The sequence below is a fragment of the Contarinia nasturtii genome, unplaced genomic scaffold (assembly GCF_009176525.2).
Source record: "Contarinia nasturtii isolate CC-2019 unplaced genomic scaffold, AAFC_CNas_1.1 Cnas_scaffold_129, whole genome shotgun sequence".
Classification (NCBI taxonomy): domain Eukaryota; kingdom Metazoa; phylum Arthropoda; class Insecta; order Diptera; family Cecidomyiidae; genus Contarinia; species Contarinia nasturtii.
Genome location: NW_022197486.1, coordinates 581,218 through 598,911, shown reverse-complemented (window position 1 = coordinate 598,911; position 17,694 = coordinate 581,218). Strand labels below are relative to the sequence as shown.

At 32.8% G+C, this 17,694-nt stretch overlaps 1 protein-coding gene across 10 annotated transcripts in view; it reads right to left on the bottom strand.

Annotated features, from left to right (window-relative positions):
- LOC116340913 overlaps window positions 1-17,694 on the bottom strand; it is an 89,219-nt gene that overhangs the window by 44,508 nt on the left and 27,017 nt on the right. For all 10 annotated transcript variants that reach the window (XM_031767667.1, XM_031767675.1, XM_031767744.1 and 7 more), the window contains one exon: window positions 12,044-12,194. In XM_031767667.1, coding sequence (XP_031623527.1) covers window positions 12,044-12,194 — 151 coding nt within the window. The remainder of the gene's footprint in view (window positions 1-12,043; window positions 12,195-17,694) is intronic.

Here is a 17,694-nt window from a genome sequence, read left to right as displayed (position 1 = left end):
ACTAAAACATACATATTGAAGAAACTTAAATAGTCGCCTACGTATATATATATGAAAATATCGACTAACTCAAAGATTCTAATGACGACAATTGAGTATAGCTCATCTCTATATATAAAATACGATGAGCAAATCTATAAAATCAACAGATGTGCTTGTTCATCTGAACAGTTAAATTATCAAAAATTGAGAAGGAATTTTAAGTTTTTGACTCAACTTATATTAAAACAAAACATTTTTCCACAAAATTAGATAATCCAATGCGAAGCGGGGTGCGTTTTTTCCAGAAAACGAGGCCAAGTTAAATAATCTATTGACATGCACTGCCAGTCATACTTGCCAGACCATTTACAGTGTGTTTGGTTCGCTACAATACGGCAAAAATTACATTGAACAATCATATTAATTGGAACTGTTTGGGTGACTGGCAAGACCTTGTCCACCTCTACTGAACCAGGTACTAATAATTTATCCACTTGCCCTTTCGGTTGATAACACGAGCACAACGATTTTCCATACTTCTGGCCAAATTTTTTGCAGATTCAACATCGAACGACGTCCACTGCCGCTTAAGCCATGCAGATAATTGAACGATTCTTCTAAATTTTTTTGCGCGTTGCCTTGCCTTCAAAAGTCCCCATACGTTTTCGATTGGGTTCAAGTCGGGAGACTGTGCTGGCCAATTCAAAACATTTATCCCATTTTCCTCTTTGAATTGCTTACATCGATTACTTTTGTGTTTTGGATCGTTGTCTTCTTGCAGTAGCCAGTTTCGATTATTTTTTCCGTAAATCTTATTGGCGGTAGGCAACAGAGTCGACTGGTACAGTTTGTTCATTCTCTCAGCATTTAGGATACCGGTAAAGCATGTTAATTTTCCGAATCCAGCCGAACAAAATGATCCATAACCATGATTTGCTGGATGTTTTACAGTTCGCACAACCCATCACTTACCATGCTTAGACCATGTGTGAGTGAGGCTATTTGATAGCATAAATGTCGATGCATCAGTGAATATTACATTACCCCAATCTCTTGTTAAATTTTCTTTTGACCAAGCGATACGATTTTCAATGTGTTTTTTTGTCAATACGGATTTTTTTGATAGTTGAGCGATACTTGAAGTCCTTTCCAATCAGTCTTTGGCGTAGAGTGTATGTTGAAACATTGATATTTAATCGACGCAATCGAATTTGACCAGTACGCAACGACATTCCTTGATTTTCATCAAAAAGTTGTTCAATTTGCTTATATCTTGACGAATTGTGGTCGCTCTTTGTGCATGAGGATCAGCGTGGTTATCAACATTTTTTTCACTCCTATAGCGTTCTGTTCGATACCCTCTTCGATTGGTCTGGGTCAAAGCACATTCAGATATAAGAGGTCATGATCTGGCAGACGAGGCGGCTAAAGCAGCTGCTCTTTGCACAGTCATTGGACCAGAACCAGTCTTACCACTGGAGTATTCACGAGTAAGTACGTAGCTTAAGACCCGTAGCACACAGAACTGGCAAGGTTCATTTACATGTGGACAGACAAAAATTTTTGTCAAAAATCCAAGCTCAGAACTCACAAGACAGCTTCTGAGGCTCCCAAGGGATGACCTTTGAACTGCAGTGGGTATTTTAACGGGCCATGCTAGGGTAAATTACCACTTGAGAAATCTCCGCCTGAGAGATGATCCAGACTGCAGACTAAGTGGAAGAGAAGAGGAACCTCGGCTCACCTCATTTTCAGATGTCCGGGGTTAAATGCTCTAAGGGGTAGTTTCGAAGGGGGTATCGACCAGTAGCATGAAGTGCCCAAAATCTTAAGAATAATCGAATTCTTTAAAAAGGCGTGTTTAATAAACCCATGCCTTAATCAAATCTTTGGATAATGAACTACTTATTGGTGTGTTTTAGACACACAAACGGGCGTCTTGCAATAGGTTAAAAAACCTGAGCAACGAGAAACTATGGATCTTGCTGGATAGCAGACCTGGTATACTCCCCGTACAAATCCAATAATCCAATAATCCATATCGTTCTGTCCACATCTGAACAAACGACTTCGATAATCACGATCGATACTTTTGCCGCATCATTGATTGATAATCTTGGACCCCGACGATGTAAACACAAAAACACCGCCAACCAACGATTTTTGTAGTAGTTGCTGTTCATTATTTTTGCACTTTTGATCAAATTTTACATTAAAAATATTGATAAAATCTATCGGGCTCATTCGTGCGTCATTGACTCTGACAGTTAAACGCGGTTTAATTGCATAGTAATCAAAATAAAGGCTCGTTCAGCCGTATTGTAGGGAACCAAACACACTGTAACTCATCACATTCTGTATTTAGCTGGTGCAGAAGCAACGAGTAAAGCAGCACAATCACGAGGACTAATGACCGTATCCAGAGATGTAATGAAACAGATATTCAAAAATCACATAATTGTAATTGATCCCCAATGTCATTTGAGTCTATCGAAGGAATATTTTGATAAAGACGGTAATTATTATCTTCATATCAGTGTGGGTGCCAGACTTATATCGCTCTTCAAACAATTTGATAAACATGCAAGGAGAATTCATGTACTTTACGAGTGGCTGGACATACATCAGCATCAAGAAGTTAACGAAAAAATTATCAAAAAAATGCATACCAATTAACAGAGCTTCGATTCAATACCGACGATGATGAAGGACTTTGGGAAGCATTGTCAAGTGGAGAAAAAGACATCATTTTTCCAGAAGAGAAAAGGTTTAGTTACATAGGTAGTAGCAGTCGAAACTCATTAGACTTGAATTCAATATTTCCTAAGCTTGAATCGTTCACACTGAATGGTTACGTAATGGATACAAATTGGTTGACCAATGTCAAGAAACTAAAAGAATTGGAGCTTTCAAGATTAACGGATCTACATGTTCTCGCAAATATTTTCACAAATAATAAACACATTTCTAAGCTCTCTTTAAATTCACTCATTGAAATAGAGACATTTGGCCTGATTGAAGGCAAAAATTGAAACATTTGAAAGCACTTCAAATTTCTCCACTTCACAAAGATCTTCTGATTCGAACATCAAATCATGTGTACAATCTTACATCAGTGAGATCATTTTCTTTTAGCTTAGATTACTACTAGGGGGTGGACACATGGAATATTACTTGAGATATTCACCGAAATTGAAGGTATTCTTGGTATTCTTGGTATTCTTGGTATTCTCAGTTTTAGACGAAATGTCAATGCATTCAGCAACGTCTCACAATGTGCATATATGAATATTATCTTCCAAATATTAAAAAAACTTTTTCAACGCTATGAAGTGTATTATTTCAATTGGTTTAATAAATGCAAAAACAATTTTGATAAAAATGACAGAAAGAAAACAGAAAAAATTAAAATAAATTTCGAAATGGTGAATGTTAAAACGAAATGGAAAAAACTTGAAATCTTTATTACCGATATCAATTTGACATTTGGTAATCACGGTATTCACATTTTTAGTACAAGTAATCTTCAAATAAGTAAGTAACTGTCGTATTTGAAAATAGATAGGTATTATGACAATTCATTGGTATTCATTCATTCTCTATTGTGTCTACCCCCTAGGATTACTATGTGCCAGATGATCTTCCATTCGATATGCCGAATCTTGAAAAGCTCAATTTGGAATTCGAGTTCAATTCATCCGCCAAATTTTATCAATTATTTCACGAAATTGAAAAGTCTGGAAGTGAATGTGCATTACTCTATCAGTTCTCTCGAGGTAACAACCAGCATCCTAGAAGCTATGAGAAAATTAATTTTATTAGAAGACGAAAAAACTCACATAAAATATTTGATGTTTAATCGTTGAAAATAAATTTAAAAATCTATCAATAAATATATATTTTTAAAAATTTATTTCATTTTTATGCCAAACATTTGTTTTCAAACAATTCCACAATTTACGTCAGTAAGAGCCATACAAAATGTGATTCAGAAAAAAAAAAACTCAACTTAAAAACACCATTTTTGTAAAGAGGTCTTTAGAAAAGTTTCATTTGACTTAACCGCCATGACATACGCCAAATTTTTGAATTGAAACCAGAAATCGCCAGAAATGTATCAAATTACCAATTATGTGTCAATTGACAGTATATGAACCAACAGAGTTCTCATGCTTGTTCACACGTCTGTGCATCTATTTCCCCATGCAAACTATTGCGTATCAATGCAACAACCGTCAGTTCTTTGATGTGTTAAGTCAATATGTCTATTAGTGTCAATAAAATCAATCTTAGATAATTACACCATAAGTTGCTCACAAGCATTTCCATTCATTTTCGTGGATTTAGTGGAAATAAGGGGACTAAGTATTGAAATAAAAACTTCTAAAAGACACCCGAATGTCACTCATGCCGCCCAATAGTTATTACAATTAAATCGGTCTTGGTTTTACTTGATCAATATATCGAATTTAAATACACAACTGACAATGTAAGTCAATTAACCAACACTTTAATTGTATTTGGAAAATGTATGGCAAATCTTATAGAGCATTTTGTGTAATCTTAAAAGTTATTGCAAAATAATATTCAAATGAAAATTCAGCTAAAAACCTACAATGTTAACAAATTATGAGTGTGATATATTTCTGACATGAGTTATTGCATTTATTATCTACCTAGTGCCTAGCAAATCATCGTTAGAATTTCGATTTATATTCTACTTTTGATCGAATAATGAAATAAAAATAATTACCAGCACGTGCATATAATGTTTCGTATTCAACGTCGTGCAGTGCATGCTGGTTGACTTGTTATATATATATATATATATATTTCAAACATAAAATGGTAATAGCATGCACTCGATAACACAAGAAAGCGACTTAAAGCGATGTATAATACATGTGCGCATAGTGAAAAAAAATCATATTATATATCATATATATAAGGGAACATTGATCACAAAATTATATTTGAAAGTAGGCAAGAGTTCGACCATTTTTTTGCGCATGATTAAGTATTGAATGCGAACGAAACGAATAAAATGAACGAATAAAAAAAGAAACAATCAAAATATGCTCATACGTAATCGCGTGTCCAAAACGTGAATACGCGCAACAATGGTGCGACCATTCAATAATCAGAGAGCAAATGGTATTGGTTGAAAGCAAATCACTGCAGCAACCACGATTTCTCAATTTGGCACAAATTCTAAATAAGTTGCATACGGCTAATTAAAATGACCAACTATAATACCGCAATTGCACCTTAACCAATATTAAACAAAATCTAGTTTTCAGCCAGATCGGTTTGGTGCGGTTCCATAGATACTTCAAAATTTATTGATTTTAGTTAGATATTTTTACATTGACAATATGGCACTTAAGAAAACGCCTATGGACTACATTCTTGTGCCAATACAGGGGGCAATTATACTTAAAAAAGATCACTACGATATGCCGATGTTGTTTGGAAATTTATTTCGCATTGCTCGCCGATCAATCACATCAAAGGATTACAAAACTTTTTCAAAAAAAAGCTTTAGTTCAATGCCGATAATATCTGTATCAATATTTGATACAGTACAGCACACATATATTGTTTCATTTTCCCCGTCATATTCATTTTGGAGTTATTTTAACTGAAGTCAGATTAACCACACCTCAATTAATGGGTTTTTTTTCGCAACGGTACTGTTGTAGTTCCATGAAAGAAACAGGCATGAAATAAAACGCCTTGCAATACTATTTCGAAAGTTGAATTTACACTTACACGAAATGATATTTAGAGTAAAAATATCAACAAACATAGATGATGACGTAAACACTTTTAGGGGGGGGGGGGGTGATGGCAAAATTCTGTAGGGGGTTCCTGGAAAAATCCATGGGGGGTCCCTGACGATGTCAACAATTTGTACGAAATGACACAAAAATCGTTTTTTTTTTTTGGAAGTCACTTTTTTGGCGAAAATCACTAGCAAATCGAAAGAATTTTTCAACTCCAAATTCTCTAGCAAATGACGATAAAATCGTTTTTATTTTTATTTTTTGGAAGTCACTTTTTGGCGAAAATCCGTAGCAAATCGAAAGAATTTCTCGACCAAAAAAAGTGAAGAGCAAAAAAAAAGAAGGTCCTCATTTCCAAAATTGTTGAGGGTTCCTAAAAATATTTTAGGGGGGGGTCATCCGACACCTAGGAACCCTCGTCATCACCTATGTCAACAAAATTACCACATTTGTAACGAAATTTGCAGCACAGGTCAACACTCCATATCGAATATAATAGTAATGACGCTATGAACACGGATGATCCTTAGAAAATTTCGCGTTTTTTTTTTTTTTTATTTGGTGAATTTCGAACGATGGAAGGTAAAGGTATATGGTATATTGTTTTTAAGAAATGTTACTGGAACTCAGTTGAATTACTTGATCTTTTTTTAACACAAGTACTTTGTCATCAATATTATCTCAAGTTACACCAAAAATGCTATTTGTGTGCCAAAAGATATACATTTTTTTATTTACAATTCAATTATTATCGTGACGACGATGAGAAGACGGCCGGAAAAAATTTCTCGGGGCCAGACCGAATGGCCTGCGTTCTTGCCCAAAATTCGAAATATTTTTTTTTTTTTTTTTGATACTAAACATCTTTATTTTCAATGGTTCGTTTGTTCATTCATGTTTGCCTTTTTTGCGAATTAAAAAAAAATTATAATATATATATATATATGTTCGTTGAACGCAAAGTGACTTGAAAATATATCCGAATTATTGTTTGCATGCGATACAATTTTCGTGTCAGTTCAAGTTATTTAACATTTCATTGTGAACAATTACATTTCGAAACTAAATGCCAATAAAATAAAATGTCTAAATGTGTTGGCCAAAGTAATTGATCAAAACTGAAAGGTGCATTTTAAACGCATTTTATGGTTTGACTGTTCATTTGCCAAAATGCAAATTGCTTTAAACCGATCGAAGATTGTAATGACAAGTCCATTATGAAGTATATCGTCTAGATGCTATGAATAATCGAGGCAGAGAGTGTTGCACCACGCTTTCAACTCATCTATAAATAATTCATCAGATAATGATGCTCATTCCCCTTAAGTTGCATAAACGATCAAGCAATTTGTTGAAGAAAAAAAAATGAGTGTGTTCATAGTTGGTGTTTGCTTAGCGGTGTCGAGTGGGACGCGGAATCGACGACCGGCAGATGACACACAATTGAATGAACATTACGATATAGTTCAATATTTATGTCGACATTGTTGTCGTCGCTCAGTTTTTTTTTTTGCTTTCGATCTTCTCTTTATTTCGGTGAACTCAATTTTTTGATGAATCACTCGGGTGCGCGCACCCGTTTAGTTAAAACTATTTAAATAATTTTCAAACAAATGGTAATAGATAGACAACGCAGCAAATATTTTGGTATAATATACAGTTCTTTACAACGAAGCATAATTTGTATATGGCAACAGCACACGCAAATTTATTCCATTTTTGCGCTCCACTTTCAATCGATAGTGTTTTGTTTGCTTAATTTTTTGTTTCGTTGTTTACAAACGCATTTTAATGTACCTTCACGGAATTTTCATGGATAGACGTTGAATAATGCAAGAAAAGGTGTCAGTGTTTATTCATCCACTGAAATTGATGTTATAATTCTGCGGTTCAGTCTGGTGCTATTGTTTTTGTCACCATTGATTACCTCACTTTACGCAGTCTATGTATGTAATGAATAAATATATCATATATATATATAGATCATTAAATATTATTTAACCGATTCACAATTATTCGCTCATTTAAACTGTCAAAATATTGAAAACTACTGAATGTACATTCGGTACCTCACTCATCCATTCAATTACATCAATGTTTATATCTGGTTCACATTCATCGATGGTTGCGCAAACCATTCACGCAAACGCAACAAAAAATTGCAACAACATCAATAATAACAACAGCAACATCTAAGTTCAAATACGTAAAAGAAAATTATATATACATGGAATTGTAGATGGAGTAGAGGGGCCAATCTAGTTGGGTAAACTTTTAACAGGCAGCATTTAAAATGAATCTATCGAACTGATCAAAACTTTACCACGAGAAAAAAAAACAAACAAACATAATTAAACAAAACAACAGCAACCAAATTGTGTGTCTATGCCTCAAAATTGGCTACTTAAGCGCAACTTGAAGAATTTGTATGCTCAATTTGATGTGAATTTGGATGCTTGCACGAATATCTACTGACAAAAAATACCGTCAATTTTTATTTATAAAAATTGGTAAAAAGAAACTAATAAAATTGTGGCTTTTTGTCAATCAAAATTTGTTGATTTATTTTTTCTTTCAAAATACCAATTACCAACAAATAAGTGGAAAATCAGGATTTTTATTTTCTTCATTAGCAACTACCATATCCGTACAGCTAAAATAAAAATTTAATTATATTACGCCATTTAATTGAAAATCTTTTTTTTCTCTTTGCAACTGTAAATATTTTCATCATAATACGATATGATGTTTGTATTTTAGCTGGTATCAATTTACATCGCATTTAATTCGATTTCATATATGTAATGATGTTGAATTTACACAGCTAAAAGCTGTGAAATAATTCCAATACTTACGAAAGGTAAACATTTCTATGGTTCATTCCTTATTCGATTGTAATTTTAGTGAAAATTTAAAGGAAGATGCTGCCTTTTTGAATGCCGTCGAAATGAAAAATGTAGCCTTTCAAAAAAACAGCACATTATTACTTTTCTTGACACCTTGAGGCCTGCAATTTTGATTAAAATATTTCGTTTTAACATTTAGATTTCTTCAAAACATTGGAATTGGTTTTAATTTCGTTCAATGGAAATCTATGCGAACAAAACGAAAAATTGAATCTATTTTGAATCTCATCATCGTATAATAATAATGACATTTGAGCTTTAATGTCTTTTAATTCATAAGCGTTCAAATTGCGAAGTATGGTATAAGCGCGAAAAAAAGTAATGTGGATGTTCATTCGGTTCTTTATTGTATTCTTTGTATTTTTTTCGAATGTAATTCAGTGCGCACTGCGCAATCATTTTTAAAATGTTGAATAAAAAAACCAACGTTTGGTGTACTGTTGTTGTTTGCACATCAACTATATATATATAGTCGAATATGAATGGAATGGAACGATTTGAGCATTCAGTTATGTATTCGCTCGAAAACAAGAGTTGGATGAGAAACTGGTTTATCAAAATGCTGCGGTAAAGAATGGAACAAGTGGAGTGCATGTACAGTGCTTTTATTTCGTTGAGATTTCAATGATGTTAAAATGTTGTGCAAATGAAGTGAAATATACGATATGATGGTTGTCGTTGTGCGGTGAGTTTATTAGCAACAGAAAATTTAACATGGCTTGTGGCCTAAATGTCATCAAATCGATGATGAAATTGTTTTTTTTTTTTTTTTCATTTCGACTGGGATGCACTTTTCAAAACTCAGATAAAAATGTATGACATGGTATTAGTATTTAAGTGCAATTTTTTAAGGTACATCGAAAAGATGCGCTCGGTTATTGTCGATTTGAGCAACTTCTTTTGGATTGGTATTGCGATTTCAAAATCAGTTTAAAAATGATGAAGAAAGTGACACTGATTGACAATGCGTCACGGGAGTTTATAAGTAGTACAGTGAACATTGTTATATAACTATGTGAGTAGAATCAATAAATTTGCTGAAATACCATATCATTTTATTCGATTTTATTTTTTCATATAGAAATATAAAATAATGCAGAAAATTATGATGCAGAAGTTCAAGAATTTTCTCCGTAGTCCCATTATTTATTTGATAGATTTCATTTTTAATTCTAATCGTTGTTTGTGGATTTAGACAGTGTTTTTCGATGGCCGTGGGAGAAAATGTAAACGAATTTTGTTAGAATTACGTCAATGGTAATTGTTGGCGACTATCAACACACACACACATCTGTTCATCGTTCATTAGTATGCTGGTGGTGCAATTTTTGTGTCGGCTACGCATTGGAATGCAAAGATGTGGTCAAACCAGTAAACGGTCACCAATATTGTACGATGAATAAATAGCGGTAAATTCGGTGCTCAATAGTTGGAATCGTTTGAGCCACAGATTTTAATGATTGACATGTGAATAAATTTCTCAGTTATTATTAGTAATTGACACTGTAAACATTCACCAAAACTGCTTGCAATTTCAATGTGAACAAGAACGATTCGTTACTACAAAATAACCTTTAATATTTTCATCATTGCCATGCGATCGTAATTAATTTATATAATTTGGATGATTTAGCACCATATAAGATGTATCTCAGCTAATTGATGTGCGAATATAATTTAACGGTACATGCATATCACTTTACAATTTCGCCATAATATGCATAGTTGGCAGAATGACTAACACACGATAAACAACGGCTGTTGCTTTCCCAATATGCATGATAAATGGGGTGCCCATTCGGTCTACTGTGATTGTGCCAATATTACGAAATGTATGCAAATACACACGCGCACGTGAATAACGGTCGGTAAGACAACCAAAAATGCCAGCTATAAATACGATGATTATTTAATATTTATCATGTAAAAATCGCATACGATAAATTATTATGAGCTGCACATGAGTGTGTGTGTTTTGTGAAGACGCTAACCAATAAAAGAAATAAAGCCATTCATATCTTTCGAACCAAAAGTATTTGCAACAGTGAAATATGATCCGATGAACGATTCCGAGCCTATGTTCGAATATTCATATTTTCTTTTTTGTTTATTTTCCATGCCCAAAAGAATGAATTTGACAAGCCAAATGTCGCGTGAATGCAAATTAATAAATGTGCTTGACTATTCAAGAACACCAACTACAATTTATGCAATTCAAGTCTGTTCAACCAGACACTTCTGTGTGGCATATGAATATGACAAATGTCAATGAATAGATACATAAATAGCCGCAGAGAAATCTGAGCATTGTCATACGATAATGTTGAACTGTGAATTATTATCAATGAATGACCTATCTCTCTATTACTGAATTCGTCATTTAAATTGGTGAGATAATGTACTTGCGGATGTATATTGTATCGTTAGCATAATTTGGTCAACATGCCATTTATTTAACACAAAAAAAATTGCTTTATTAATGCAAACTGAGAGAGTGACATGTGAACTACGAAGATTTAATTGGTTGAACTGTAATCAAAAGCGACATCGGTGTTTCAAATTACAAATGGATTGTAATTGAATTTACAAGATCACACAGTTTGTGTAGAGAACAATGGCTCTCCACACAGTCGAATTAACACCGATTTAACACAAAGCAAAATGCACATCAAACTTGATTGTTTTTGGTTTTTTGTTTCATTTTCTCATCAATTTAGATGTAGTTTCCGTATATAAATGAATATGTAGGCAAACATGGTATGGATTCGTTATCTTAGTCTTTCACATATTTCGACCAAATTAGACCCTTTATATTTCCCCTTGACTTCTGCTTTTGTTTCGAAATCGACACATTTAACGAAATTTCATCATGTCACTAAATATTCAGAAAAATTCAAATGATTTTTTTTTGTTCGAGACTCTCTGACATCTTGGGCTACGATAAAGCAATGTACGCTAGCAATGAACAATGTGAAATGGTGCCGTCATATTAAATTCATATAAAAATGTGTAAAAGAAACGATTTTGAAAGCGATTCACATAATTAATAATTCACTTATTGTTGTTATTGTTTTGCTTACAAAATAAACTATATTTTAAAAAAATAGTGCAACAAATGGAGGGAAAACGCACATAAAAACCCATTTAAATGTTTGTTACTTCACTTGTAGTGCAATTTTACACGTGAGAACATACACACAAAATTGGTTCAGCTTATTTCACCTGAATTGAATTACATGAATAACGAGAGCGCAAGCTTTGTATTCAATTCGCTCGTTTTGTGCAATGTCACAACCTGTATGGTTTTTATTGCATTTCGTCAATCATGTCTTAATCACAAATGAAAAACAACAATTGAATTATAAATACCTTATAAAGTTTGTCTTTTTGATACCAAACATCTTCTTCGTCATCTTGTTGTTGTTGATATTGATGTTCTAAATTCAAATCATCTCGCGAACGAGATAATATTTTTCGACGTGAAACCATTTCCCGTGGTAATGTCTCCAATGGACCAAGGCTGCAATGAAAAATGTTTTAAAAATTAATATTATTATAAATAGTTTCAATTATTTGCACATAATTAAGAATGATATGTTTACAGTAAATTATTTATATTTGCATTTATGGCCACAGAAAAATGTTCAATAACATCACAACGAATAAGAATCTATACTTTGTTGCACTTCAGGATCCAAGGAATTCTGTGGTAGAAATATGTACACTTGAGTGGTGCAAAAAAAAAGTTATTTGCGACCCTAAGTTCTCAATTCAGAAAATTTGTACGGAAAGTAAACTGACGTCAAGTTCGATTTTACCGTGCATACACTACCACTACCCTTTCAAATAGCACCAAAAAGTGCTTTGATGTTGAGGAGTTTCATTTACTCTATGAAACTTGTTTATTTAACGACAAACAAATTTGCTGCGCTCTCATCAATTAATTTTACGCTAAGTTACACAATACTTATTGTTTATTTGAAGTGGAAAATCAATGTTTGAAATTTTGCTAAGGTAATTCTGATATGAACGAACAAAGGGCAGAATACAAAAAAAGCAAAAAACACACTCACACACACAAAATGAAACCGACAACAAAAAGAATCGTTGAAGAGTTGAATGGAATTTTGGAGAACAAAGCATCTCTATGAAACTGAATTGCATCAAAAAGTAAAACAAACTTAAATTGAACACACATATGTGTAACAAGTGAACGCATGTAACATCATCAAATGCCCAACCTTCATCATCATCGTATTCTTGTTTTCATCATCTTCTGTTGCAATATTGAAAAATGGTATCGTTTTTGTTTTTTTCGTTTAATTCCGATAGATTGTTTTCCTCTTTATAATCATTTTAACATGATGTTGAGAACGACAATCGTACTTGCTGTCTATTTTAACATTCAAATGAATTTATGTGTTGCAATTATAAGTAATGTAAGTGATCATCGTTTTTGAAATTGGGTCCAAGGCTTCGAATTAATCATCCCCTTCTACGGATTGCTTTTTTTTACTCACCATTTACTTTGGAAACTAAAGAAAAATTGAAAACATTTTTGAAACTCGCCATATTTAGTATTCGGTGTTTAACAAATGGACCAAACGAAATTTCATAAATGAATTCCAAACCGCAATATGTCCGGACGAATTTCAACAATGACTTGTTATTCTTTTCGCCATTCTTCCCTTTCATTCATATTCATTTTTGCCTATGCAGTATCTCTGTATATCTCCATTTATTTCATCCAAGTTTTAAATATAATCTCATATTTACTCATTATTGACAAAACATCTTTGGCATCAAAATTATTTGAACAATTGATCACTCATTTTGGAAAGTATAATTTGACATTCAGCGAAATTCTTAGCATACCTTGTTTCAAAAACATAGAATATGGAATGGGTCAACTGAAATGCCATCGAATAATTTTCAACGTCACGGTAATAGCATTTCACAGTATTTGCTGATAAAATGTGCACGGTTATTTATAATCGTATATTCAGTGGAATTGAAAATAAGACTACCTTAATTTATGTATTCGACTCATGCGGTTAATGCATTGAAAGCCACGGTTTTATTTTGAAAATGTCTTTTGAATAAATGTATGCCCATAAATTGATCTGAACAAATTATCACTATCATAAAATTGATAGAAACGATGTCAACATGAATAAGCAATTAAGGACGATAGTGTAAAAATTCACATTGTAACGTAACAAAACCAAAATTGAACCGAACGTACATTGAACATTGATTGATACAACAACATTATGCTTCGATATAAGCAAATAGACGCATGTTTATCTTTCGACTTTGATGTAATTGCTTGTCATCGTCGGTTTGTCTCTAACGTATACTCTGTGGAGGCGTTGTATCCAGCGTGTTTAAAAAAACATTATTCGATTTGTTTTTAATATTTATAAATAGAGAGGATAGAGAAGTAGAAAACGTGAAATAGCATATGCCCCACCACATGATTGATAACAAACATCTATACAGTAATTCTGAATCTAGATACTAAATTACAACAATGTCTTCGAGCCCACGTTGACATCATCGGCATGACATCAGTATTGGCACACATCGTGCCTTATTTACAATTAATCTTACTTTAATTTTAACCAATGGACATACTCTTTTTTATCCATTTTTTTTAATTTCTAAAACACTTTTCTGTGCAATATTTATATTCTTTTGGATTCTTCAATAATAATTTTTGTTTCTTTCCAATATTATCTTTCTAATATCTTTGAATATATATTTGATTGCTTTTTTCTGTCTGAACCTGATTTATGTATACATTGAGTAGTGACTCGATGCCACACTCTTTATGTGTATCGTTCCAAATAAAACTCAAATGACAAATTTTTCGCATCTTACGAATACTAATTCCAAAAGGGTTTTTGGAAATTGGCTTTGAATTCCTTAAGACCCACAAAATCATTTTCCCAGATGTTTCCGCATCAAAACCAATCAAAAGCAATAAAAAAACAATTAAAATGTTTCTTTGTTGTTTTGGTTTGATTCTTCTCGCTTCTTTAATAAAATTCAATATGCGACAACGTTCCGAAAATATGTATGCCAAAAATGCAATTACGTGATGCAATGCATTTTTTTTAAGAATTGCGTTATGCAACGTTGAAAACTGAATTAATGACAACTCGAAATGGACGTGGTGAGTGTCTTTTTTGCAACGTTTTTCTTTCTCCGATACATTTCGTGAATACTTTCAAGATATCGGTGTGTTAATAAATAAAATGGTAGGTACATGAAGTATCAGTGTGTTCTGATTTTTAAAATGCCTCTAGACCGTGTGATATGCGATCCCGAAACATAAGAAATCTCATTGATTTACGAATATTGTCCAAACAAGACACAGTAGATATGCCCAATGAATAAGTTGTAAAAATGTGGATCGCATTTGTGGTATAGAAAATGAAATTAAAATTATCTACTGAACACTGAAAATCAAAGCAAAAGCACATAAATGTACTTTTAAATTGGAAACCCGTGAATCAAATGATACATTCAGATTGCAAACACGATAATTATTTGTAAATACAGCACGACGTGTACAAATAGCAAAGACCCGACGACAAAAGGAAGAAGTCAAGCAAATAAATAAATAAAACGACAATCGAAGGCACATTGTTTGGCAGTGCATTGGAGCACGAAGTGTTAACAAGCGACTAATAATAGTCGTTTTAAATGCAACTTCTCAGCTGTGAGTGAAAGATTTATTTTACTAGCATGTGAATGGCACTCACAAAAATGTTGCAGTGTCATGACCCGATATCTTCATTTTCATCGGTATATCGTTGCTTAGAATTGTGATGAGCATTCTAATTTATAATCGTCCCATCCTTACGATGAATGCTTCGATCTTTTGACGACAGTCAAAAATTTATTATCAATTCTAGCGATTCTTTCGCTAGACCAAAACAACTTGTTGTTGTTGATTTTTCATCGTCATAAATAAAAAAAAGTTAATTGTCCAAAAATGTAAAGTGTGCAATTGAGCACTTCATAAGCCACTTCAATATAATTGTAGCCGGTTAAATTCTTGTTGTCATTATAACCGTTGATAATATTATGTAAATGTAAAGCAAAACTAATAAATTCATAGGTCCCTGGAGCAATACTTTTTGTAATCATCAAATGCAATGATCGCGCAGTCAGTCAAACAACCTGGCTATAACCAACAACAATAACAAATTGGTGTGATTTATAAGCTGTTGTGATGTAATGATAAAGGCCACATTTAAACACCGCATGAGTAAATCCACATTGAAAACAAAGTAACGTATGGTATGGTATAAAAGAGACCAAGGGCTCTCGATCAAAGAAAATAAGAAGTAAAAAAATATCAAGACAAAATAATATACAACAAAATAAAAAGCAAAAATCTGTATAAAAAAATGCATCGGTTGGTGTGTGTATTTTTTAGTTGTCTTCCAATTTTTGGCGAATGTGATTTTTACGTATTTTTTTAGCGACTGCTACACGTCACACAGCTTCATTAACCACATAATGCTAAGAGATAAAGTAAAAAGGCAATGGAATGAATGATACAGCTTATCGTTTGTAATCCGAATCAGTCATTTTTATGCTTTAGCCAATTTGTTAAGACCGACAGGAGACTCAAAGCTCGTCCACTCTTGGAGCGACACAAATGATTTGCAAAAATACATATTGTGATATGTGCACTCCAAGTCATCTTCTTTATTTTTAGAAAAACAAAATTAATTTTTAATAAATTCGTGCTTCTTATATACAAGAGATCTTTCACCTGGAGATAAACTCAAAATAATAAAAAAAGAACGATCTCTTTTGTGTACGTTAAGCAACTGTATAGCGTAGCGTAAATAGTGTGTATCAGAGTATATACAATAAAATCGCCGTGTTTTACTTTACATTCACTCATTCCACGCGTTAAACTTATTTCAAAGTGATTTGTTTGGAAACCACACACAAACACTATCTTAAGCTGAAAAAGTGTCATTTAGGTAGTCGCAATAGTATTGCCTTCGGCTCATCACATCTTTTAAAATCTGACGAATCAAAATACCAAATGATTATTATTAATGAGATGTGTGTTGCGTTTTCATTGCGTTGAAATGTGTTTGTTGCTCAAGAAAATTGTTTATTAATAAGCACCGTCACCGTCACCATCACCATCACCACACACTTCAACGACGACAGAGTCGAGTGCACTTCATACGAAATCTTACAAGATGCAAGAGATGTGACAAAGATAGATAGAAAGAGAAATGTCATTTAAAGTGGTTTTTTCGAAATTGTCTTATGCACTCTTTCATAAGAGCGAAAAGATGACAAAATGTAGCCAATACTAAGGATGTACTTGTACATTCGGTTGATTATTATTGAGTCATCCGATTGGAAGATCACAAAATTAGAAAAAACATGCATTCAAGTGAGCACGACATATGGTTTATTTTTGTCATCCAATAATCTCCTTCCTTATTTAAAACTTAATGGATTTTATTAAATAAATTAATTTCAATTGGTTTTCATAAAAAAAACACAAACACACTTGCCAATCTATTGCACCATCGAAATAGTCTGTTCGAATGTAGTTTACCAAAAGCCTTTAGGGGCGTTTATGACAAATATATGAATATTGTCGATTTTAAAACGATCCCCGACGATTTATTTGAATACATTGTAAATTTTTGTGCATGTGCAAATTAAATGTCAATTGTGTAGTTTAGCTGATCTTTCAAAAAAAAAATTCGTATAAAATTGAGAAAATTGTTTAACATTTCAGTTATTTAGATTGTTTAGTTGACTTATGAAGTTTTTAAACGAATTTTTGTTTTCTTGAGCAATAAAAAAAATTGTCTTCAATATGAAATATGTGATATGTGGTAACGCATACTTTGTAGTAGTTTAAACCAAACGATTTTCGAAATAATTCTTCTTCCAATTTGAATTTATTCAATAAACTTTATTGTAGTATAAAATGAAAGGTTCCATTTGATTCTCTCACTTTTTTT